Source organism: Strigops habroptila, chromosome 15, assembly GCF_004027225.2.
Source record: "Strigops habroptila isolate Jane chromosome 15, bStrHab1.2.pri, whole genome shotgun sequence".
In the NCBI taxonomy this organism is placed as follows: Eukaryota; Metazoa; Chordata; class Aves; order Psittaciformes; family Psittacidae; genus Strigops; species Strigops habroptila.
This window is the reverse complement of record NC_044291.2, coordinates 6,101,994-6,128,364: the sequence shown is the minus strand read 5'-3', so window position 1 is coordinate 6,128,364 and position 26,371 is coordinate 6,101,994. Positions and strand designations below refer to the sequence as shown.

At 45.5% G+C, this 26,371-nt stretch overlaps 2 protein-coding genes across 12 annotated transcripts in view; one reads left to right on the top strand and one right to left on the bottom strand.

Moving 5' to 3' along the window:
- Positions 1-6,097, top strand: part of SPTAN1 (spectrin alpha, non-erythrocytic 1) — a 52,224-nt gene extending 46,127 nt beyond the window's left edge. For 5 of the 10 annotated variants that reach the window (XM_030507121.1, XM_030507120.1, XM_030507117.1 and 2 more), the window contains 7 exons: positions 1,535-1,597; positions 2,865-2,919; positions 3,412-3,608; positions 3,963-4,016; positions 4,446-4,592; positions 4,919-5,066; positions 5,760-6,097. In XM_030507121.1, coding sequence (XP_030362981.1) covers positions 1,535-1,597; positions 2,865-2,919; positions 3,412-3,608; positions 3,963-4,016; positions 4,446-4,592; positions 4,919-5,066; positions 5,760-5,885 — 790 coding nt within the window. In that variant the 3' untranslated portion in view covers positions 5,886-6,097. The remainder of the gene's footprint in view (positions 1-1,534; positions 1,598-2,864; positions 2,920-3,411; positions 3,609-3,962; positions 4,017-4,445; positions 4,593-4,918; positions 5,067-5,759) is intronic. The other 5 variants (XM_030507126.1, XM_030507125.1, XM_030507123.1 and 2 more) reach the window with 1 other exon arrangement.
- On the bottom strand, positions 6,081-13,068 carry WDR34 (WD repeat domain 34). 2 transcript variants are annotated; one of them, XM_030507127.1, is made up of 9 exons: positions 12,930-13,068; positions 12,060-12,314; positions 11,217-11,326; positions 9,667-9,824; positions 9,431-9,540; positions 8,546-8,713; positions 7,878-8,110; positions 7,084-7,241; positions 6,081-6,500 (listed from the first exon to the last, which is right to left on the bottom strand). In XM_030507127.1, the coding sequence occupies exons 1-9, from the start codon at positions 13,005-13,007 to the stop codon at positions 6,262-6,264; spliced, it is 1,509 nt and encodes a 502-aa protein (XP_030362987.1). In that variant the 5' UTR covers positions 13,008-13,068; the 3' UTR covers positions 6,081-6,261. The 2 variants fall into 2 exon arrangements, with proteins under 2 accessions (XP_030362987.1, XP_030362988.1); XM_030507128.1 differs by having other exon boundaries at positions 7,878-8,112; positions 8,551-8,713.
- Positions 13,069-26,371: the final 13,303 nt, after the last annotated feature.

The window sequence follows — 26,371 nt, the reverse complement described above, 5'->3', positions numbered from 1 at the left end:
AGCAGTAGAAATGTGATGATTTCCTACTCAAAAGCAAAAGAAATTACTAATGGGCAGCCACTGGCATACCGTAGAAGTCACAACTTTTGTTCTTTCGGTCTCTGAGGGCTTGTACAAGAAAAGCCTCTCAATCTAATGAGGTGTGTGAGGAGATGGGCTAGTCTACCTTCGGAGAAGAGCTGACGCTCCTAGTTTTCCAGCATTCAGAGGCTTTCTTAGTGAAATAAACTTTTCCATTACGACTGTTCTCAGAACAATTAAAACTCCAAAGTATTGACTGGTTTTGGTGAGGAGAAGGGAAGATTCCTATGAAGAAGCTTTACTGAAATTATGTATCCTAAAACTCTGTAGTATGCAAACAGGAACTGCCCATTTTTTAATCCCCCAAAGATTAAATAACGCCCCAAAGATTAAATCCTTGATAGGAGAAATCAAACCCAACGTGAACCCATGAACGTGCCTGGCTTTGATGGCAGTTTGATGCTGGCAGTTTTAAGTCCACTTTGTGTCCAGGGGAATAGTTCCTGAGGAGTCAAGTAGTGGAAAGGAAATAAGACCTTTAAATGTCTTTGGACTGCCAAACCCTCTGAGAGTGAGTCTGTCCATTTAAATTTCCTCAGTATTAAAAGCACAATGGCAGCTTTGTAGCAAGACATCATGTAAAATGCCAACAAATGGTGTCTGGGCCTGGAGCAGGGGCCTGTGTGTCAGCCCTGTGTAGGGTGAGAGAGCCTTTCACATGGAGAGAGATGGCTTTTCATAATAAAAGGGTGGAATCTTTGCAGATAACTGCTGCTTATGTGCTCTGAAATGATCCCAGTGTCTTGTGTTCTACCAGATAAAAATAATTTAGCCCATTTTTGTTGTACAGTTTAATGGAACCGAGCAGATTTTCCTGGAACGGATGCTGAATTCCCTGCTCCTTTGTGAAGAACTGTTGTAGATTAGTTCTGGTATCCAAGAAAGAGCCAACAGAAAGGAGCCATTTACTAAAAGACGTAGGGTCAGAGTTTGAGATCACCATGCCAGGCTCTTTTGTTGAACACATTACCAGAAGGCTGCTGATATGCTAGGCTGACTCTGTCCTTAATTCTGCCTCAATAGATTAAAACCACAGATTTAGCTCAAAGAGGCATTGGCTGTGCTTAGCCTTCCTTGGCAAGAGGGAAGGCAGAGCCTCAGAGGAGTTTCAAGATGAGTGTTGCTGTGTGTACATCTCCACTGCCCAGAGCAGAGGTCAGGAAGAGTAAATGCCTTTAAGAACCTGTAGAGGAGTTAACTGCAGGGCTTCAACTTGTCTCTTAGTGAGACTTACTCTTCTGTGACTTACACAAAAATAACAACGGATTATTTTTGTGTGTGTGTAACCAGCATTTGAGTAATTTCCTTTCCTAAAGCACTTGCTTGTGTTTGCTGCAAGGTGGTGCTGGCTTGGAGTGTGGCTCCGCTGCAGTGGCCGTGTTTCGGTGTGTTCTTTCCTTTGCTCTTTCTCCCTTCTTTTTAGGAATTTACCTGGTTTCTTTTCTTTGACTAGCATAGCATATCGTCGTGTCATTCGTGTCTATCAGTATGAAGTTGGGGATGATCTATCCGGAAGGTTTTTTCCTCTTATTTTCTTACCTCACTTTGGTTTTCAAACGCACTCTTTAATTCCAAGGCTCGCTTCCCTTCCAACTAACCTTCACGGCTTAGAGGTGCTTAGAGGTTTGTTTCCCTCTTGACTCTCTCCATGGGTGGTTCCCAGCTTCCTGCTCAGGGTTCTGGGCGTGTGCTTCATCTCTTTAGATGTGCATTGAACCTGAGCTTAACCCTGTGGTGAGAAACCCCCAGATATTTGGTACATTTTCATTGCTACAGAGTGATTCAGCACTTGAAATCCCCCTCTCAAGAAGCTCAAAGGTGTATGGAAGGATAAACCTCAGTGGGGATGAAAACCCTGGGGTTAATGGCTTAAATAGCAGCTACTTAAGTTTTAGGAACTTAAATACCAGAGTCAAAGGAGACAGTGCCCAGGCTTGCTGTCCATGCACAGGTCATTCAGTATGAACTCTCCCTGCACGTTGGAAGGACAGGGATTGTAAAACCGCTGCTGCTTCAAGGATGCTTAGGATCTTGGGGGGGTGGAAAGCAGCATCCAGAGATTTTCTGTAGCCATTCCATATGTAGCAGATCTTGCAGACCATCACCACAGTGTGATCTTCATCTGCTGGTGCCGGGGCTGCAGTGTGTCTAGAAGTTCAGTGTGGAAGTCAGCCATAGGAGAGTGCCCATGCCTCAATTTCTCTGGATGCACCACAGGAGGGGTGGGAAGGGCAACTGTCCCCCAGCCCCTGCCGGATAGGAGAGGTCTGTGGCTTCCTGCAGCGCTTCTGCCATACTAGGATTACTTTTAAACCAAACCAGTAGTTTTCAACATCTTTTTCCCCCATTTTATCCCCATGTAACACCCCTCTGTAGAACCCCTGTACCCCACTGGCAAGCACAGCCCATCTCCAGGGACTCACCTGTAGTTGGTGTGTGTGTGTGTGTGTGCTGGGCACGGGGGAGCGGGGTGGGACTGCACCAAGTTCCTAATTCCATTAGGTCCAGTAAAGCGGGTGCTTTGCATCTGGCATGAAGTGTGGCTGCTGATGGTGTTGCCTTTAAATGGGGCTAGAAATTAACTATGCAGAGATAAAACTCAAACACATGTCGGTCTGAAACAGGATGAGTCAGAACAAAACACAAAACCAGTGTTTAAATATCTATAGGAGAACACCACTGCTGTCAGGATCTTTATTTTCAAGGAAGGACTGTTAATTTCAAGCCCCACCTGCCATTTTTTCTGGGATAAGTGCGTTCTCTCACTGAGGTTCTGTGTTTAGGTCGTGCATGGTGGAGGAATCGGGAACACTGGAATCACAATTGGAAGCTACTAAAGTAAGTGATGCTCACTTACTGCTAAAACATGTGAAGCTGGGGTGGGACTGGAAATGAGTGGCATTCCATGGTAAAATCCTAAGTAACTGCTCACATTCCAAATACAGAAGGGACCTTTGGGATCATCTATTCGCGTACCTGATGTCTGGTCACAACCACAAAACAACATTGATATCATCTTCCTTTTTGTTCTTTTTTATTAACGAGCAGGGTAGGGGCTGGGAGGATCCAGCTTTTCCAGCACATTTCCCAGTCAGAGGGTTTTGGCTCAAGAAGTGGTTTGTAAACCCTGTTGCTTTCCAATAGTGTGCACAAAGAGGAACGTTGTTTTGAGTAGTATTTTACAAATCCCATATTTTACAATCCTTATATATGTATATGTAATCCCAGCAGAAAAAGAATAGAGCCCTCCCTTCCCTGCCAGCCTGTGTTCTAACCTTTGAAGGGATTTTTTTTGTGCTACTTGATCTTAATCCTCTTCCTTCCCAACAGCGCAAGCACCAGGAGATCCGAGCTATGAGAAGCCAACTGAAGAAGATTGAGGACCTTGGAGCAGCCATGGAAGAGGCACTGATCTTGGACAACAAATACACAGAACACAGCACCGTGGGGCTGGCCCAGCAATGGGACCAGCTTGACCAGCTGGGCATGAGAATGCAGCACAACCTGGAACAGCAGATCCAGGCTCGGTACTGCCTGGCTCATGCGTGTGTTGGGCTTGGGTGGGGATAGAAGATGTGAGACATCTGCTCATGCCTAAAAACAAACCTTGTATGGTCTATGCTATAGAGCTTGTAAATCCCCACCACCTCCTGGCTCTCCTTAGGGGGATGAAGTTAGGAGTTTTGGAAATAGTCCCTGTTGGCCATTAGCAACAACAGGATCTTAGAGGAATTGATTGATTCTGTTGGAGCGTGGTGCTGTAATGTACGGTTTGCTCCTTGTCCTCACCTTCTGATGCAGCCGCTGGCTTGGGGCAGGAGGACACCAGCAGAGTTCTGCAGTTCAGGAGCTCTTCACCAGTTTTGCTTCTTCCTTTTCAGAAACACGACCGGAGTCACAGAGGAGGCCCTGAAGGAGTTCAGCATGATGTTCAAGTGAGTACACGGGAGCGCTCACGAGAGGCTTCTGGCCCGTGGGTGGCTCCTGTTCACGGGGTTCTCTGACTGAGCTGTTTGCAGCTCCTTTGTTGTCTGCCCCGGTTTGTGCTGCGCTGCTCTGATGGCTGCCAGATGGTGAGAGCCTCCAGAGATACCAGCACGGAGCCTCTCCTGGGCACGGAGGCAGGAACCAGGAGTGCCAGTGAATTCCAGCTGGGAATACAGCCATTTTTGGATGCTCTTTAAGCAAAGCAAAGAATTTGTGCTTACTTTTCATGCATGTGAGATAGAACTATTGATAATCCAAGCTCATGTGTCCAGAACAGTGGATTAGTTGTAATCTGTTCTGGTTTTCAGCCCACTTTATAGCTTTTGGTACTCAACAACTGACACTTAAAAATGTGAACTTTGCTTTTATGTTTTTAGGCACTTTGACAAGGACAAATCTGGACGACTCAACCACCAGGAGTTTAAGTCTTGCTTGCGCTCTCTCGGCTACGACCTGCCTATGGTTGAGGAAGGAGAGCCAGACCCAGAGTTTGAGGCTATTCTTGACACTGTTGATCCCAACAGGTAAATGTGGGTTGGACCTTTTCATACTGCAAAACACTGTCTCAGGATCCTTTGGGAGGTTGGCTGGAAGCTCTCTCAGGCTGAGCACTGTGCTCGCTTCCCTTGTGGAGAGGCTACAGTTGCTTTCACAACAATTCATGTAGAAGAGACTTTATGAAGATAGGACTGATATTTGTGAAGAGACCTACTGTAGAAAATGATGTGGTGTTGATGCTCCCCTGTGTTAAGGCTCCTCCCAGAAAAGCCAAGGCTCCTCAGGCGGGTCCAGAAGTGCTGTGCTTGGGGCACTGATGGGCAGCAGGGCTCACGCTGTGTTTCCCTGGCAGGGATGGACACGTCTCACTGCAGGAGTACATGGCCTTCATGATCAGCAGGGAAACGGAGAACGTGAAATCCAGCGAGGAGATCGAGAGCGCTTTCCGCGCCCTCAGCTCGGAGGGGAAGCCCTATGTGACCAAGGAGGAGCTCTACCAAGTACGTGCTGGCTGTGGCCCAGCGGGGAGGGATGATGGAGGGGTTGTGTTTGTAAGTTGTTAAGAAAGATGGGCACCAATTGCTTGGAGGTTCGAGTCACTGGGGTTGTGTTAGCTCTGAACCTGCCCAGGTGCCCTCTGCAGCAAAAGCAGGGGTGATGGTGACGGCCTTTACCTGCTTTCCTGGCTCTGTAGAGGAACAGGAAAAGCTTTAACTGCCAAAGAACTACTGAGGTTGAGTAAAATGAGAGCTGCTGTAGGCCTGCGAGGGTGTTCACTGTCCTCACAGACTGCTACTTTCTTTTCATCACTGTGGAGACTAGAGGGAGATGTTTCTCCAGACAGTGATGCAAAGGAGAAACTTCAGGCTAAGCTTAGTCAATAGAAACGTCTCCTCCCTCTCACTGCCCTGCCAGGACAGCAGGTTTTTCCTGTCTGAACCCACCACCTGGCAGAGAAACAAAGAGGTTGCACTACTTCCTCGTATCGGTGACCTGCTCTGTCTTCTCTTTGGTGGGAAGTGCAGGTCAGACCTTCCAGCCCTCAGCCAACTGTGCCAACAGCCAGTGCTTTTCCATGCCGGGTGTAGTTCCACACCCCGAGCCCCATGCCCCTAGGAACAGGCAGGCTCCGTGACCACCCCGTCCACAGCCCCAGCGCCTATTTCCACCTCCACCATGTCTTTGTCTTTCAGAACCTGACCCGGGAACAAGCCGATTACTGCATCTCTCACATGAAGCCCTACATGGACGGCAAAGGCAGAGAACTTCCTTCTGCCTACGACTACATAGAATTTACACGTTCACTCTTTGTGAATTGATCTGAAACCCCCCCCCCACTAGTACCAAAAGATGCGAAGGACACGCTCACGTTTGCTGACTGTAGCTCTGCATGTGTCTCTCTCTCTCTCTTTGTGCTCTACAATAATCAATGTTACTTTATGATGTAACCTTAAACTGCTTAGCTTAAAACTCTTAGGGAAAACAAAACATGGTGCAGTGTGCTTCAATAAAAGTTACTGGTCGAACCACAGCAGCTTGTGTTTAATGATTAAAGAAGAGTTTTAACTGGTGTATGGATGAAACTCCCACTGTTGTAGTTCAGTGTTTTTCAGGCCAATGCTATGGAAGAGGTGAGTGGAAAACTTCTGGAGGCAGAGGAGGACCAGGCTTCTCGCAGGTGGCTGTGTTGCCACCTCAGTCCGTGCTCTCACTCGCCAGCTGCTCCAGATGTGTCACTTCCCTGGGTCGCTGCTCGGTGAAGTCTGAACTGAGCTGCCAGACTTTGACGGCTCCGGTGGCGTCCCCTGCGGCCAGGAGTTGAGTTTGCTTCGTGTTAAATTCCAAACAGTACACGGGGTGTTCACCTGCAGCCTGCTTCATGGATACAGCCGGCTTCTGCGAGCTCCTCTCGAAGTCGAAGAGGTGCACCTCTCCTGCAAAACACAGTTATTGCAGCTTCACAGCAGCGGCCTCTGTATTTAACAGCAGAGTATTTACTCAGGCTGGAGCTCAGAGTTGTTCTCTTTAACCCATTTCCCTTCCCTCTGATGGTGTCTGGTCTGTGACAGGCACCTGACATCACCGTGGGACAGTGCGGATTTGTTCTGCTGTCAGAGACCTGAAACCTAGGCGGCCAAGTGCTGCCATATCCCTGTTCCTTAACCCACAACTGTTGGGGCAATTTGCTAAGGAAAAAATTCCTGTTTAAATCCTTTGCTCTAGAAGCAAATATGAAAACAAAGGAAGACGGAAGTAAGTTGTATCCAGGGTGATCTTGCCACGTTACACCCCTGTGAGCAGCTGGGGCAGCAGAGATACCATCAAAAGTGAAAATTAACTGTGACCGATGTAGTCTTGGCTAGAGTTAGAACTTACCCACTGCACTGGTTACACAGCACAAACATGGTCACTGCTGTCTGCTCGTGGGAAGTGTCATCACTACAACTGACTTGTACTAATTAATACCCAGCATGATCCCTATTTCCTGTCTAAGAGCAGGCTCCTGCAGGTACTTGCCTTCACCCGATGCAGCTGCGAAGACGAGTGGTCGCACCGGAGACCAGCGTACACAGAACAGGTATTTCTTCGATAACTGAAGAGAAACAAGGGGTTGTGTCTGCAACATGGAGTGCAGGTGAACCTGTCCATCAGTCCCACAGCTCAGAAAGAGGTTCCTGGGGGAGGGAGGAACAAGAAACAACTTACTTTGCTTTATTGCTAAAGATATAGAACAACGATCAGTTGAGGAGCATGACTGCTATTGCTATTGGCTGCTATTGCTGCTTTGCCTAAAGCAGTGATTCCCAACCCCTACCCTGGGCTGTGGAGATGCAGCTTTGTCACTGCCCTCAATTAAGTAATGAGGGTTTGTGTGGCCCAGAGGCCTGAGAACTGCTGAGCCAGGGATGGGCTTTGCTGGAGTCACGTTTGTCTCCTGCAAATGAGATGCAAACCAGGGCTGTCAGCACATTTCATAGAAACATGGTGTGGGGCCTCTTCCATGGGTGGTGGGTAAACTGCAGGCAGAGATGGGAGAGTCCAATTCGCATTCAGACAGCTACTAGTAAGATTTGTGATGAGCAGATCACTTAGAAGAAAACTGGAGAGGGACTTTTGATGAGAGCATGTAGGGACAGGACAAGGGGTAATGGCTTTAAATTGGGAGGGGAGACTTGTATTAAGTATTTGGAAGAAATTCTTTGCTGCTGGGAACACACTCCCACCCCCTGGGGCTATTTGAAAAGTGGGTGTTTAGAGCCAGGCAGTAACTGTGCCCGAGTGCAGCCGAGGTGTCAGCGCCCAGCACTTGCCTGTGGAAGGGGGAGCAGCTCACGGAGTACACGGGGCCGCCGTGCGGGGAGAAGGCGAGTTCCGCCGGCGCCCGCAGCGGCACGGAACTGCCTGTCCGATGCAGAGCTGGTGTCACTGCGGCCGTGCAGCACTTCAGGGAGTAACCACCTTCCACACCCACCACGAACACCCGGGGATCGAAGTGGGAGAAAGACAGCGAGGTCACACCGACCGCTGCCTCTCCACAGGCGACCTGGGAGAAGAAAAGACAAAGCTGCTGAGAGCTGGGCCTCCAGTGAACATGGGTGCAGCTGGAGCAGCATGAACCAGCCAGCCAGGGACCCAGTGAGCAGCACAGCTGGCACCAGCCACCACATCTGTAGCACTGCTCAGCCTTTAACCTCTGCAGAACCCTCCTATGAAGGGATTCACGTCATTTAATGTAATTACAAGCATGTTCCCTTCTCCATCCCAGCAGCTTCTCTTTAGAGCATGGCAAAACCGCCTCTTGCCAGTCTTCCAAGGAGTGATTCCAGTATGGGAAAGGAGGTGGGGATCAAGGGTTAGTGCTTATGTTCAAGAGGGGCTTTTCCTGGCTCTTCTCACGTGGGAGATGAGCTCTGCCACATGGGCTCTAGCATTAGGAGTGGTTTTGCCAGATGAGCCCTCCTTGAACTGCTGAACTCACCTTCTTCAGCCACGAGCTGCGAGGGACCTGCTGTGCCACCACGGCGAAGCCTTCAGCCAGGACCAGCCGCCCGTCTCGCTCCTCCCTCCACACCAAGATCTTCCCGTCCGTCGACACGCTCAGCAGCCGGGAGTGGTTTCTGTGCTTGGCATCAGGCAACCAGTTCACCTGTTCCAAACACCAGGAGCTCAGGATGAGGGGGACCAGCACAACGGCCCAGCCCCTGCTCAGTGGTGCCCTGAACCCCCCCAGGATGACACAGGAGCAGAGCCCAGCAGCAGCCGGTGATCCTGGTACGAACCCAGCTGCTGCTGGGAGCTGGAACGCAGACATAGGTGCTAGGAGAGAAATGTGTTCAGGGCTGCACAAGGTATTGCAGCATCTGTGGTTCATCTGCCCTCGCTTTTGAGACCTGGTGTTTACAGCTCTCTCACCCAGCCATGAACAGCATTTTCCTGACTTTCAGATATGAAAATAACGCAGCTTGTCCAGTCACAGCACCCCAGGGGACAAAAAGCACCAGGAAGCCAAACTCTGCCACCCATAAAGCATGTAGCTTTAAGCTCCCAACTAAGCATCAGCAACACTTTGCTACTTACATTTTGAAACCATAAGTATTGTTGGCTGCATCTGCATCAATAAACAGCTGCAGCACAGCAACAGGCCAACTCCTTGTTAATCCTGAACAGGGAGAAGTTCTTTTTTACAGTGTCACGTTCAGCAAATGCCTGTTTCAGTAGCTGGGTTTGGGGGAAATAGCCAACCAAAAGAGAATGTAACCACTGAAACGTAGCAGCCTAGATGTGAACAGGAACTGAAGGGGTGAAATAGTCACGGCACTGCTCGTCTGCCCCAGCCGTGTCTGCTGAGGGTGTTCTCTGTTACCTGATAGACTGGATCAGTGTGTGTGTCATCTGTCATCCCCGTCCTCCAGATCACCGGGTCCTCTGTTCTGCTGGTGTCCCACACCACCAGCTCCCCGCTGAAGAGGCCGCCTGAAAGGACAAAGATGAAACACCTGAGAACAAAGGCACTAATGAAACTGAGAGAGAGGAAGGAAATGATTCAAGCTGAAGGCAATGAGGGTGCATTAGATAGAGTCTAAGGTCAGAGCAACCCACCGGCTATCAGCGAAGGCTGGGAGGGGTGGAAAGCCAGGCACATGACAGAACTGGGAACATCCACCACCAGGTCAGGGTGCTTTGGGTTCAACCCTCTTCTGTCCAGATTCCAGGTACAAACGTAGGATTTTTCCGTGCTCCAGTCCCCACCATCCAACCTGAAGAAGAGAAAGCTGTGTCTTGCCTTGTCTGCTCCACAGGGGATCCAGTCCAGCAGAGCTCTGGTGTCCCCTCTGGGCTGCTTTGTGGCTTGAAGGAAAACTGAGTTGAGGGGATCATGAGGTGATGGAACTTCTCTGCAGGCTTGTATATATACAGTACTTTTCAGTGTACTTACAGAACAAGGTGCCAGCAAGTAAATCTTGGATACGATTCACTATTCCAAGACCTACTGAACATCTAAATAATCTAAAGATCACTGCTGTGAGTATTTGGGAATTGAAATCTAAGGAGACTGAACTGCTGCTGATTTGCAAACTGGCTGAGTTGCAAACCACATCTCCTCTAAAGGAGCACTCAAAGATCCAGGGCCTGGGAATACACTGTGAGAGAGTACCTTACTTGGAGGGCTGACAGGGGCTGAGAAGACTTACTGAGCCTTGGCTGGCCTGAGAGAAGCAGCGTGATTTGAAGCCCAGGTGCCTCCAAAGAACATTGAGCCTGATTTCTACTGCCTTTACTCGATGCTTTTAATTCTTATATTGAAAGAGATACAAACAAATAAAAGGAGCAATTTTCATCCAATGGGTAGTTGAGCTGTGAAGCTCCGTATTAAAGGATGTTGTAGATACTACAAGTTTACACAGATTCACAGAGCCTGTAGGAGTTCAGGGAAGGGAATTCTACTGAGGGTAACCACAGACACAGAAACCACATTCTCATCTGAAAACAGCTGTAGCCTGGGAGAGCAGAAGGAGCAAGTAATATACAGGTTTGCCCTGTTTTACTCTTCCCTACGCATTCCCCCATGGATACCCTTTTTACTGGGGCTTTTAATCTAAGAAATGGTGGTGGAATGAAAACAGAATAAGGGCAGCAGCGAGGCACAGAAGGGAGAAGCTGCTGCAGATATTCACTGGATTAGATTCATGTTTTTCCAACCCTCATCTCAGAAATCCTGAAGTGTTTGTTAGCACATGTCTGTGGCACCCAGCGCACGCGTGAACGGGTGCCAGGCTCATCCGGGGTGCTCAGAGACCACGACAACAAGAGGATCTTCAGTGAAGATAAGCACGTACTTCCAAACTCACCTACACAGATTTGCAAGTGCATCTGCTCTTTACATTTTCTTTCCAACCAGAATCTATCTAGAAACAAACCAGTAAGAATATGTGTATCCATTCTGGGGGCACGGGGAAGGTAGAAGAAATAAAAGCTGTCATTTAAGATTTTGTTTCTTTGAATATGAATTATTTAACTTGCATAAGGTGTGTGTATATATATGTATATATACAGTTTATTACTGCAGAGAAAGTGAACACAGCTAACACTCAGGCCAGCCTGAGGTGCCAGATCAGCCTCAGCTGCACTCAACCCCATCAGGTACTCACCGGCCATATGAACATGCAACAACGGATCCGGTTGCATTCCACGAGACGCTGGTAACCTGCAGGTTTTGATCCTGAGCCTCTGGGTATGACAACGTATGCAAACACAACACCTGGAAGAGATCAAATTCAAGCACTGAAGCAGAGAAATGAGACCCGTGCACACCCCTGCATATGATCATGAGGTTACAGCATTGGCTTCCCCTCTGCGCAAGTAACACAGACACATGTGGAAAAGTTGCTGAATTCCTACTGGGGAAAAAAAGCCCCACACAACACCTGACCCTCCCAAACAAACTGTCACCTCATAACTACCTCTCACACATGTCCGGGGATTCAGGACAGCTCTGGAAGGCTGTGCCATAAGGCTTTACGACAGCCCCCCAGGTATGAGTCTAGCACTTGCTTCACAAGCGATGGTTTGAAAACGATGGTACCAGTACGTACTGACTGATACAAATTGCTTCCACTTGAGCACCGTACACTAAACAAATATAATCTAAGCAGGAAGAGCTGCCAAATCACTGGTTGCAACTGTTTCTAGATACCTGCTAGCCTGGCATGCTCTAAAGGGGCTGTTGGAAGCTGGGGATAAGCCTATACCAACTGCAGGCTTCGTTCTCACAAAGCTACTGCAACACGGTCACCAGCAGGAAGAACAGTTTTACCAGGTATAGGCCCAGCCACAAGCAAGGGAGAAAGGTGGGAAGAAAACCCACCAGTAATGTCTAATTATTAGAATCTGGCAAGAACAGTCACAGCTGTAAGAAATAGAGGTAACGAGTTAGAGCCAATGCAATCAGCTCTGCTTGGATAATGACAAGGATCTGAATTCTGTCAACTTACTGTTTCATTCTGATCTTTCCAGTTCACTTCAAAGCCATCAAAGGCACGGCTTTCCCAGTTTTTATTTAGCTCTTTGATAACAGTGTCCTCCACTTTCTGAAGGAATGACAGAAGGCCAGTGTAATCTACTTGGACTTCTTGCTGGAAGTCATGGAGAGCATCTTTACTCTGTTCCGTCTGCACACTGGCATCTCGGCTGGTGTGAGACTGTGCTGCAGATTCTACTGTTGAAATTTTCCTAGTCTGGCAGCTTTTCTGGTGAAAGAAGACAGAGAGTCTATAATACACAAAACATTCAAAGCAGCTTCCCCTTTTTGTCATTTCAGAGACCTCCAAGCACATCTGCACACCTCTGGTTCATGGCTAACAGGAGGGCGCCTGTGTAACTGTCTGGGTGTTGGTGATGCATTTGTGACCTTCACATGATCTGATCTGAGGCAGGGATACCTGAATGCCGGTCAAATTTGGGCCACGTGCTCTACAGCATAGAATGGGGAGGGTGAGAGAAAGCAAAAGGGATGCAAGCCTCCAGAAGAAATGGCAAACATGATGACGAGCACAGTGTTATCAGCTCTCAAGGTACCAATTTTGTGGCTGCTGCACCCGTATTTTTTTGCCAATTTATATAAAGGGCCTAAATTAGTACAATGCTGCAAAGGGGCAGGGATGTGAATGCCCTGAGGGGAAGGTTTCCCCCCGCGCCGAGCTGGAGCAGCAGAACCTGCGGGGAGGGGGGGGTTCACCGAGGGGATAAGTCGGGGCAAGGCCGCCCCTTCAGCAGTACCGGGGCGGGGGGAAGGAGCAGCTGCCCCCGGCCCGGCCGCTCCGGCCGGTATAAGAGCGGGGTCCGAGGCCGCTCGGGGGTCTCACCGCCTCGCAGCGGGCGCTCCGGGCGCTCCTCCACAGCGACTGCACCTCAGCGCCGGGCGCGGAACTGTCCGTGAACATGGCGGCGAGAGGGGGCCGCGACCCAGCGCGCTCCCACCGCCCGCCCTGCGGTTACCATGGAAACGGGTGAGGCGCGCCGGGGTGACGTCACTCCAAGCGACAGGGCGGCCGGCGGGAGGGCGGGTGCCATGTTGGGGACGGGCAGTGAGGGTTGTGCTGGGCGGGCAGGGCTCCATGTGGGGAACGGGGTGGCACCGGCGGGCGCCTCAGCCGCCACGTTGTTAATGCCGTAGGTCAGGCCGGGGGTTCTCCTTCTCTTTTCCTTTTCAGCCACCCCAGCCGTGCCTTCGCTGAGCCCCGGCTGGCACTGCCGAGGGCACAAGTGTCAGCGCAGGCGGGAGGGCGCGGGGCTTGCCAGCAGTTAAGATGGAGCCGGGGGGGGGGCGGGGAGAGGGGCGACAAAGCCGAGCGCGGGGAGCGGCCGCGGGGCGGAGGGGAGAGGAGATGAGGTAGCTGCGGTGTGAGCAGCAGCCTGGCGTTCAGCGGCGCAAAGGTCCTGCCGCGCCCAGCGGTGCGAGCTGTGGCCCCTGGGTGTGCTCTGGAGCCGTGGGTGTCGGTCGCGGGGTGGGGCTCGGAAGCAGGCCTGGGGCTCCACTGCGGAGCCGCCCGCCCTCCGGAGGAGGAATTGTTAGTAATGGTAGAAACAGAGGGTTCAGCGCGCCGCTTTGGTTAGCGTGTACAGCGGGTGCTTGCTGAGGAAACGGGCTGGGGGAGTCAAACTGTGTGTGTAAAGCCTGGTGTGTATTGAGTTCCTTTTTACGTTTGTTGGGTTGGAGGAGGGAATTATGGCGAGTTGTAGTGTTTAACCTCGCTGCGAGCTCGCTGCACGCCAGCAGGGTTGCCAGAGCTGGGCAGCTCTCCTCCCAGGAGCTGGGAGTTGTAGGTATCTGGGTACAACATCTGCCCGTGGGTGCGGGTACAGCCGGACTACGGGTGTGCTGCTTGTGTCTGCAGAAACGTTTACTGGTGTCACAGCCTCCTTAAGTAATTATTCCTAATGGGTATGACTGTGCTTAAGGGTTTTTTCTAATTGTAACTCCACTGGGACAACAACGATGAACACACGGGCTAAATTTAGCCCTCGCATAAGCAGGCACAGATGCGCTAAGTTCGGCAGCGTTACTGCTGCTGTTGCTGGGAAGGAGTTTGGCCTCTATGTAAAAACCGGGATTACAGGATACAGAGTAGGCGCTTGTGGGAACAGACATAGTGCTGCTTTAGCACATGTGAATCCAATGTCAGAGCTGAGCGCAGTGGTTTTAAGGAATCTGAAGTACTTCACGAATAACTGTGAAATAAGAGCCCCTAAAACTCATGATAAAGAGCTATTACAGCCATTTTACAGATAGTGAAACTGAAGCACAAAGGTTAAGTGGTACCTCCTTCAGAAGCAAAGAAAAAAGGTCCTGATGGAACTGAAGCCTCCAGATCTCGATCCTGTGATTCTGCCCCTGGTTTGCGTGGACCTTGACAATGTTCCGTAGCACGGCTAAGAACAGAAATGTCAGGATGCGAATTACAACACTCAAAGCATACTCTGCTGTCCTTTGTACCAATTTTAACCCAAGTGAAACATCTCAAAAGCCAGAGCTCTAGGACTCTAGATTTTCAATCAAGTGTCTGTAGCCCTGGGTTTGAGACAACTTTACCGTCTTTATTTCTTATTCAGTTTTCTCTTTCCACCTTCTTTTATACATCCATTTACAAAGCAGCTTTAAAAGAGTGTTGGAAACAATGCACTGGTTTTGTGACAGCAGGATTCCAGCCCCTTCTCTGGAGAAAATAGTTGATGTTCTGCCTCAGTGTATTCATTCAGGAACTCAACCGCTGTATCATAAACCAGTGCTCTGCTGCTATTGTTGGCGAAATCCTAGTACAGCACTTACTGGGAAATGCCTATTTTTTTATGATATCAGCTTGAAGACATAAAGCAGTGACGAGATAATCTATCCCTTAATGAGAGAAATAAATGTATTTTCCATTCAAATTCAACAGCCCTATTAAAAGTCCATAAAGCGACTGTTGTTGAATGAGTTTTTCTTCTGCAAATAAATGCAGGAGGTAAATTCTAATCTGAATTTACTTTGTGTTAACTAACTGATACTAAATACTTGAGCCCAATAGTAGAGTGGGTTTTTCGAGAGGATTTTAATGTTTAAGATTTATCATCTATAAATAGATGATCTTAAGTCATCACTAAATTATCTTTAATTGGTATGATTAGAACTGCCAGGGAATATTACTGTTTGCTAGGAGAGTAAATATTACAAGCGTGAATTTATATACAGTCTGCATCATAAAAATGCTAAGCACAAACAGCAATTGAAAAACTTTAAATAACTTGACAGAGGGAATTTAAGGAGAAATGTTGGTGGAGTTTCGAGATGGCAAAGAGATAAGAAAACTGGAATTGAATATGTGAAACAGACCAAAACTAAATCAACATTTTCTTTCAGCAGTAATATGCAAAGTTACTGCAAATGTAGTGCAAGTTCCCCATAATGTGGTGCATGTCTGGACTTCTTCCCTGAGGATGAGAAAGGAGCAAAGAGCTCTGAGAAATGAGCAAACTGCTCCAAAAAAAGACTGTTCTAAGTAACTGCATTTTAATCCTCCGTTATTCCAATCTCTCTGATTTTCTGGGCTTTCAATATATCAACAGTATTTCAATAAATCATATCTTGCATTTTCTTTTTGGCATGGCAGTATCAGGTAAGTAGATATCTTTGTTTTGTCATAGTAACACTACATTGGAAATAAGGTAAAATCAGGGCTAATCAGGGAAGGTTGTTACAAGCCTGAGGCTATTAAGTCCCTCTAAAGTGGCTGTTAGTGCAGTGCTGATCTGTGCCTTTTCTTCCTTGTGTTTCACGAGACAAAGTATTAATCAGTTTTCACTTTCACATAATGGAGCAAATCAGCATCAGAAAACAAACAAGAACACGAGAAGAAAGAGGTAAAGAGAAAGCAGTGTGGGAAGCAGCACTGGGGAGAAAGTACCAGAAACAGGCCAGATACAACCCTGCAAGCACAGGCTGGGACTTTGATTTCTAGGACCTGAAGCAAAACAAATATTCTAAGCTACAGCTCAGTGAAAATTCACCCACTAGTGGGTGCAGCAGCTGCCCTCTGTTTGTGATAAATGAAACAACCCAGTTCTGTTGAGGCTGCAGACAGGCAAAACAGCAGTCTCTATCCCAAAATAGAGAGACATAACTGAGCCTTCCCCTTTTACACCTTCCCTTCCATTCCTGCCACCCCAAACAAGATGCAAGTAAGGATGAAGAAAACAACATGCAGAGTTCAAACAAGAATGGAGTGTCCAGCCATAAGAAAAAGCTCTTGGGGGCTTAGATTTGCAGTGTGGGGCTTAAAATGGGATCAAAGGCATTGATGGTTGTCTTCAGAGGGACAGAACTTTTTACATATTCTCCTTATTAAAACCAGCCAAACAACAGAACTCTTCAGAAAATAAAACAAGTTTGTATCAAAGAATCATCACCCCAGAACCTACCTGTCTGCCTAACTGGTGTAAGACTAGTATAACCATCAAGATCCAATTCTGTTCCCCCAGTTCATGTCAAACCTGTGCACCACTGTATTGCCTAGAATGACAAATCGGGTTTGGCTGACGTCTGGGTAGTTAGCTGCACTGCCTTTGAATCAACCCAAGTATGCAATATAGAGTTTGAACTCCTTTATGCTGGCATTTTGTGCTTGTTATTTGGGACTAGTCAATATCTGATTGGTTACTCCCATACTCTTTAGTTTTGAACTAGGTCTTGACTGTCATTTGCTTGAGAGTGAGGGTTTTTGCTCTACCCATCTAGAAGTTGGTCTCACTGAGGCATGGAGGCTTGCATTAAATGGAAATATCCCTAAAGAAAAAGAATTGAGATATTACACAGAAGAAAAATTACTGGGAAGCCCCTTCCATCTGCAGCATTGTTTAAAAGGACATCTTTAGTTTCATCAGTAGTCTGGTGTAGCTCATTCTTGAAAGCTTTTAGCAACAGTTGCACCCCATTGCGCTACCATAGGTGGTTATTTTGGAGTTCAAATGCAAGAGCAAGAAGTAATGAGTTGACTGGAGCCTGCTTATCTGTAGCCTTACCTGTGATGCTCATCTCATATTTGGAATTACACCACGTGTTTATTTTACCCTTGCTAGTGCTCTGCAAGGTGGAGAAGGAAAAGCCCTTTCTAACAGGGAAAACTCCAGGTGGAAGGGTGAGATCACTTGCTGAATCATGCTGGGAATTTATGACAGAAGAAAGAACAGGACCCAAGTTCCTAAATTGCAGAGTGATGTTTCAGCTGTATCTGAGATATATTTTGTGGATGCACTGCTAATGTACACGTGCTGTTTCTTTTTGTCAGAGATTTGTGATTTTTAAACCATCAGGTATTTGCACATTCACTAAAATGAAAGGAAGAAAGGTCACTGCAGCTGTTCAAAGTTGAGAACACAGCTCTATGTAGCCTACTAGATGTTCAGTAGCTTAATGAATGTTCAGGTCCTTGTGTGGACTCAGTGTGAATCCTTCAGTGCCATTTGTAAAGGGCTTGTGCATTTGCTCTAATTTCTGATGAGCTCTTCCATGTCCCCCATCCCAAAAGTCCCTCCAAATGCTGTGCCCTATTCGCTTTGAAAACTACTTTCAATTTAGGCAGAAAACATGTTGTGTCTTTTCTGAACTTCTGTTACGCCTAGAGAAAGAATCCATATCCATTAAGGTCCTAGATCTGTTATGCTTTGTAGAATTAGAGTGGAGGTTCCTTATTTAAATATTATGGGTGTGATTTCTTGCACTGTACAGGCATTGCCTATCCCATATTCATTAGTAATAAGACAAAGATTTTAGTCAAGGGTAACCCAAATGGGAAGGAGCACAGGGAAAGCTTGCTTTGTGGCAGGTGGCAGCAGGCTACCACCACAGAGGTGCAAGGACACCATGCTGGTGGGCTTTTGAACAGCAAGCAAGAGCTGGCACAGCACCAAGTGCTGTGGCATATCAGAGGAGGCATCTATGAAAGGCTCTGGATCCCAATTCCTGGCTGTCGTGGCGCTCCGAACTCAGTGGCAGCTGGGAGCCTCTGCCTTGGACAGAGGCTTGATGCTGTCAATAAAGTGACTGGCAGTGTCTCTCTCTCTCCAGCAGCCTCTAGTTCCTGCTGAGATGATACCAGCATGCACACCAGCTAATCTCAGAAATAAAAGTACAATCTGGCATGCCACTCTTAAAAGGTAGCTGACCCTTTGCACTGCTGACAACATGGAAGAAAACAATGAGATCTCTTAAATTAATCCCATATTCAGTAACTATGTATGACTAAAAATTACTTATCTGTTCTGTACATCACTTCCTCAACTCATACCGTGCCCGCGGTACCTCAAACAGTTGTTGGAATTTTAATTGACATGTATAAAGCAGCTGGCTGTCTCAAAAAGCATTGGCCAGGTATTACTCATCTCAATAGAACTGGTTATCCTTTGCAGAAGTGTCCAAAATAGGACATTGAGAAATAAGTAGTTCCATTCCACTCAGTACCATCAGGCTTGTACTTACGTCAAACAAGCAGAATGTGCGTGATAGTTCTTGATGGCTTTTCAGAAATCTATATATTTCATTTCAAGCATGCTACTTTAATTTCTTCCACATTAGTTCTATGAATGATCAGTACATACATCATAGCTTTACTGGGGTCTGGATATGTAATTGAAGAGTGGAGAACAAAATAATGTTCCTACCATGTTAGCTAACACAGTAAGAAAGACAGATCTGCGAGGACTCCCTTTATTCCCCTCCATTTAGAGTTTGCATATTGCTGTTTAGCCAGACCAGCAAAAGCATCTTACACTTGGTATGAAAGCCACTTCTGAAATGGCAAATCAAACCATCCCATTTTGATTGCTCTCTTATCCCAAGTATAACAAGGAGCCCGAAGGATCCTGGAGCACATTATACAAACACACACAGAGATAACTTTACAAAATTATGCGCTGCAGAAAGATTATCATCTTCTCCCAAGCACATGAAGATTAAGGGAAGCAGAATCTCTTGTACAGACAAATTGGATATGTCAGTGTGAGTGTTTCAACTGCTCACTGGCAGAAAATGCCAAGTGATTTGTAATGATCACTTTTTATCGCCTCTGTAAGGTGGCACCTTTATCTTTCACAATGACAAGGTAGTAGTCTGGTGCTCAGAAATAACAGAATGAACCACCAATATAGCCAGCTTGCGTAACTTCTTCTAGTAGTGTGTATGTGGGGTTCCCAACACGAGTACGGTTGCCAGTCTGACTTAAACAAAAAAAGGAGGAGTGAAAACGTGACAAAACCAGGCTTAAGAAGGCATGAATGTGGCTCTCTGGGGAGAAGTGTAAAAGACAACTGCACCAATTACATGCTGGTTTTGGAACTCCATGTAGCCTAAGTCTATTGAAATATATATTTGTAAGCGGGAGTGGTGGGGAGGAGGGAGGATGCACTGGAATGAGGCCTGGAGCTGAAACGCTGTGGTAAAGGCAGGAGGAGGAGGGAGAGCTGCAAACTGGCTGCGATCCTCACATTGAAAAATAGGGTCCGGAAACATTTTAATGCCAAATGATGTGACACCTTTCTTTCCTGTTTTGCTTTTGTCCTTAGTTTTCCATGTAAATTGATAGAAGCTTTTTCCTATTTACGCTACCAATCGTGGAAGTTGGATTGAGTAAAGGCATTTTTATTCTGCTCTATTCTGGCCTGACAAACTCCTGCTTATGCAACAACTTATAACTTTAATAACACCAGTATAACTGCATTGGTACTGGGGGGGGGGGGAAAGCCCTAACGGATTTCTTAGCATCAATAAGGCCTGAGAGAACTCGCTGCAGTGCTGGGATGTGACAGGAGGCAATTTATAAGGAATTAACTCTGACAGTCACTTTATACAGCTGATTTTCAAAGATCCAGGCACTAAAGATGTGTTAATGAGGGTACTGAGGCTTCATAATTAATTATATTAGCATCTCTTTGTTACCCTCTACAACAGTAGTGCCTGGTTGACATTTCAATAGGAGTCTGGTACTATTCTTTGTTATTATTATCCAGGAGTACAGTTATACCTTAGCTCCCAGAGGGCAATGTTGCATGTAAATGCCTCTGTGAATTGCAAGGGCCTTTGGATCTCAGTAAAAGCCCTTGAAGCAGACCCTGCTGGAAACTGAATGGATGTCAGTAAAATTTCTCTACTCTGGAGTCTCTCTTCAGATATGGACTCTCCTCCCCTTTCATTTCTCCCTTCCCTTCCCTCCCCCCTTTCTTTCCACTGTGCTGGTCCTTCTCACAAGGCTTAAGAACAGCAATATCCAGCACTTACTGAATGTTCAGTTCCTCTAAAGGAAGGAAATAGTGACCTGAACGAAACAGTGAACAAAGTAACATGAAAATAGACAATATTTTCACATGCTTGAATTTTCAATAAAAGCAGTGTTGCCAGAAGGAGTCCCACAAGTGGTGAGTCAGATAATAGATGTACGACTGTGGTGGGAGGGAAATGGTCTCTACTTGGTTTTATACCATCCCCACCCCCCTTTGCAAAGGCAGATGAAATTATTTTCCAGTCATACCACTGTGAAAACAAACATGGAATTTAAAGGTTATTTCCTTTGTGTACTTCTGAGACATGTCATTTTTGAATCCTAAAGGGGAAGGCTGACTTTTTGGCAATGATCTCAAATCCTACTCTGAAAACTTTTACAGTGTCACCTGAGGTGGCAGAGCTGCTGTTTGTGTATTGATATATTCCATTTGCTTGTGTTAACTTAAAACTTACCAAGAAAACAACAAAATTGCTGTTTTTTTCCCACCAGTTACAACTGCAACCATGTCATGGTTAGGTCTGGGCACAGTCTGACAAACACCTTTTCTAAGTAAGCAAGGCTTAAATGTGTTCCTTACCCTTTCCTTGTTCATTCCTGCCTTCAAGGGACCCTCTTTCTTTGTGTCATTGTTGTGCATCTGCACCAGGGCAGCAGATCTGAGCACTAGTCTGAGTTAAAAATAAATAGGGTTTATGGGGACTACTTCTAATTGAAATCAGCTTCCTGATTCGATTTAACATGAGGTGAAAAAAACCCCAACCCTGCACTGGCACAACTCAGGGACAGTGTGAAGGGGAAGAGGGGAGGAATGTGTGGTGGGGAATGCGTAAGTAGGAACTTCTACTGAAACATAGTTTGTCAAACTATGTCCTGAAAGACTTTACGTTCTTCCAAACCAGAACCACCTTTGTGTTGAGACAGCACCTTGCACAAAGGGATCACACTCTCAGAACTCTCAGGATTCCCAGAGCTATTGTAATACCAAAAAATAATAAGTGTTCCTACAGACTGACACAATTAAACAAATTCCACTCACAGATCTTCATTGTTGGCAACTCGTGCAGCATTTTCTGTAGCTGAAGTTGGAGACTAAGTATTCCTGAGTTCTGTTTAGCCTCTAATGAGGAATAAGTCTGAGTAACTCTGGCATTCGGTTAACCTACCAATAAAAGAATTGCTTTCCTCACAGAGCTTTTAATATTTAACTGGATTTTTTTAATGAGCTTTGTCATTCTCAGATGAAAGGAATAATGTGTACAATGTATTATTATAGCAAAACCAGAATATAATAGATCCCTGCATATTTTCCTCTTTGTTTCACCTTTTCTGTCACTATACTCCTACTCAAGACACACTCTGCAAATGTTTGAGCAATGCCAACTTGAAGCTACAGAATTGTAAATAACATACTGGCTCTTCACTGTTTATTTTAATCTGATATTTTCTGGATAGAAACAGGTTGCTCTCCCTGAGTTCAAGTATCAATAGTGCTCTACATAACAAGGGAAGTTTTTAATGATTCCCACAGAAGTAGCTGCCACTTGGTAACAAGACAATGGATGGAATACACATAGTGTAAAACTGCACTCCACTGCTATTCCTGAGGGACCAAATCTTCAAGTGTTACTCAACTTTGTTTAGGATTCAGCAAGTTTTCCTGCTGGAGGACTGAATAACAGTTTTGGGAATTGGCCAGAGTTAAAATCCTGGAAAGCAAACGTTTATAAATCTCGTAGAAATGCTGCTCCCATGAGTGAAGAGGGAGAGGATCATCTGAAAGTTGCCTTGTAAGAGAACCCACAGAAGCACAAAGTAGAGTTTTCCCTAGTCCTCAGCAGTGCTCTACCCTCAATGTTTATCCTAAAACTTCAATTCAGCATTCATTTAAATTTATAATACTGTAACCTTCCTGAATTTCTATCCATATCTCTTGTGTCTCATTAGAAAGATTCTGTTTAGCACCAGAGCTTCTGCCCTAGCTGTGAGCAAATTACAGCCTTTCTTTAGACCGAGCACTACTGAATAGACAGTACCTACTTCCCCTGTGAATTAAGTCAGGGCCTTCTACATAAAAATTTCATTGGCAGGGCTATTCCAAAATAACTCCCAGTATAAATACTGTAGTATTCCAGTTTGAAAGTGTCTTTATTTGTGATCGATCATTCTAGCTAGGAATACTTCTTTTAATTAGTCAGTTTTCCCAAGAACTTCTGGTTAGAGCTTCCATTAGGCAGGTATGTAGTAAATACATCAGGTATGTAGTAAAATAAAGCCTCAAATGTAAACACTAACATACATCATTTAATGACCAGATGATTCCAAATACTTACCTTGTTTTTCAGGCGGTTTCCGTGAAGCTGTAGCTGTATTAAGCTTGGTTCAAGTCTTCCATTGCCTCAATGCAAGCTTTAATACTGACTTGCAAAACTAATAACTTTGTATCTGTGTGGATAGCTTTTGAACATCCACTCCTGTGAATGCACCATGGAAATCTAAATATCTGCTCTTGTAACACCCTGCAGGTGTTGCAGATAGTGGAGAGACACGTTTGCATGTGCCAATACATGTTTTCAAACAAAACTTCTGTACATTTCAGATCCTATCTTTGGATTGTGAACTCCTCAGGCAAGAGGAGACATTCACATCTGGAAGTGGTAGCAGCACACCTGGACAAGCTGATATTTAAACATTTTTGCTTTTAGAAACCACAGTTCAGTAGTTCTGGATTTGTAACAGCATCTATCCATGTGTGTGTTGGCACAGTGGATGAGTAGTTAACAGCCACAGGGCTCCATCTAAGCCAAGGAACAGGGCAACATCAGTGTCTGAGAAATAAAATCTGAATGAAAGTCAAAGAGGACAGGAAACTCCTCCAGTCCAATGTCTCTTTGGGCAGGGATTCTTAATTCCATAATGCAGAATGTAACTTAATTTTCCAATAAACAACTTCCCCTAATATTCTGAAGGCACAGATCAGTTTGGTTCCCTACAAAATTTACAATTCTACACCTTAGGTGAAAAATAGGAGAAAAACATTCTTAAGCACCCACCCATCTGAAAACCTCATGTCTCATATCCCAGTGTCTTGGGTTTCATTGAATTTAAGAGTTTTAAGAATCTTCTGACTGCACCTTTGTCTCTAGTATTTGGGAATGAGCACAAGTGTTATACAACCATCCGGTTCTTCGCAGATGACAAGCAAGTGCTCTGGTAAGCTAAAAATGTTGGTATAGGATAAAGTAAAAGTCAGGTTTAGCAACTGTGTCTAATGGGAACTTTATTAAAGGAAAAAAAAACCCCAAATCCTAATAGAATCACTGGATTTATTCAACTCCGTACTATTAGTCACTGCCTGTTGTTTGTTACTGAACCACCATCCTGCTTCAAAGGCAGTTATTAGCCCAGAAGTATTTTCATCCGAGGGTTTAAACTGCAACAACTGTAGAAGGACACGTGGAAGATTATTCCGTCATTATCTAACCACTCAGTTCCAATGTGAGTGCTCGACTGAGAAGTTCTGTGACCAGTGGAGATGGATAAACAGTTGGAGGGGAGGTATTTGACTGTTTAATATATGTGCCAAACTGTCTTTCGAGGGTCATGGAGACTCAGCAATTCCTGGGGGCTGTCAAACTGATTACACGCAGCAAAGCAGCCGCTGTGGCTCTGCCTGCTGCTTAGAGTAAGCCCCGACATGCCAGTCAGACTTTACTATCAAGTACAAGCTTATGTGTGCTCGAGATGTTGTGCAGCCTTCAGCTCACGGGTGTACTCAGACATTTAAAAGCTTTCACATAGGCTAAAAAATTCGGTCTTTCACGCCAAGGGGGAATCTTTGTTGCTAATACAGAGCCTAAGTCTGCAAGTTCTTTGTGGAAGAGCAGGCTCCCAGCTTAGATGTACAATTGTTAAGCAGTTGGTTGCATTTCAGCAGTGGTAAAATGATCCTTGGTTTATATTTCTCTACAATAATTTCTGTACAGGCTGTAAGATTCATTGGGATGGAAGGCTATAAAAATGGAAGTTGCCATTAATTATATTGACTTGCATGATTTGATGTGTGCCCGTTTCGCAGTGCAGAAATACTTAGAAGGAAATGTACTCTTCTTCCTTTTGCATGCATCATTGCATTGTATTTGAGAGGATTTAGCACATTTTCTGATTTCACTTGCCAAATTGGGGGGTTATGTTTAAAATATACAACCAGCTTGACGTTACAGAAACTAAGGATTATTGCCAATTATGTCTCTGTCTTGTAGTAACGTACCTAACAAAGGAAAGAAGTCTTGGGGAATCTGAACTTTTACATCAAGGAGTAAATATGAGATGATCTTTATAAAGCAGCTCTGTTTATTCAATTCTTGAGAAAAACATGCAGTAACTGCTACACTCTATGTAAATTGTAAGGCCATTAATCATAATCAGCTGCTGCCAAGTGCCCCACATATCCCAAGTATATATAAAGGAAAACTAACATACGTTTTCTTCACTTGTCTGACAAAGTCATTGCCTTTGTCAGCCATCAGAAGGCTGCAAGGATCTAACACTCTTATGTGTCAATGTCAGAGTGCTCACGCACCAAGCCTGAAAGATGCCACAGACAGTATGGTTTTGTAACTTGAACTGTGCAACCCGAAGTGCAAACCAAAGCACTACCTTCTGAAGCACAGAATACTAGCTCTAGTACAGAGGGAAAAGAGCTATTTGTGATACAAACAGCATAGCTACTTGGATAGTATTGTCTGGGAAAAAATGTTACTGTTCTATTATATCTGATGTAATCAGAGCTGAGAAAGGTCTTACAAGAAGACAAGGACATCATCTTCTCTAAATAGAGTCACACCCCCCCTGTATCATAGGATTATAACTGTACATTTTAACCATTATTCAAGAACTAAAACTGCCTTAGAGGTTAGCTACAGATAATGAAAAACCTAAGAAAGAAGTGGAGGGAGGTAACTGAATATTTATCAATTAAACCTCTAAGTCTGGGGTTTTCTTAATAGTATCAGGGATATTAAACACAGTTACATATTAGGTCTAAGCATCACATGGCATTTCTGAAAATCTTGTTTAACAGCAAGTAACTCATGTAACAACAAGGCTTTATACCAACCAGCTAACATTTTCCTTCCTTTGTAATGCAACCACATGGGGCTTGGGATGCCTACACAGAGTAACAGTTTGAGACCGAGTTGAGAGTTGCTTCTTCACAAACATTTGAGTTCTATTCCTCCTGAGTGTACATGTTAACAATACAGCAAGAACAAATAGTAAATCACTTCATCTCTCCTCCATCCTTCCTCGGGCTCAACAACTACTCTAACTCAATTGCTGGTTTACTTCATTTTTCTATAAAGCAAGGAGAGCACAGAGAGGTCATCATTCTATGAATTGTTGTCACATTCCTCGAGCCAAGCCCCAGCAGCATGGAAGCACCTGTTGTTTTGAGACCTTTTATGACATGTACCCAGAAGTTAGGCCGCAGTGTAACTGTGTAAGTGAGGCTCTCTTGACAAGAGGAAAGGACAGGCTGTTAAAGCAATAGTACCTGGTCAGCTGGAGTGAAAGGATGTACAATCAGAGAAGATGCACTGATGTTGACATAGCTTTTCTAAGAGGAAGAGTTAGGACAAAAGGCTTATTAGGAAGCTGGGACCAGCACATCACCAGCACTGAATGAAGAAAGCAAGCAAAAAGGAAAGTAACAGTGAAAGAACACTACTTCCTCCAAAAAAAATGAAGTCTTTGCCTTCTCTTTTCACATGGAAGCCTACGTTTGTATTTTGTGTCTCAAGTTTAAATCTCTCTTGAAAGCATTTATTTAAATATTCATATATACATAATTAATATCTACTCTTTTCTTGTTAATAGCTAGTTTTAGGGTACAATGAACAGATCATGGAAATGTTTTTAATAGAGCAATTAAAATTGATTATTTGACTTTCCTGAATCACCTTAATAATGTACTTCAGGAATACTCAGTCATTAATAGA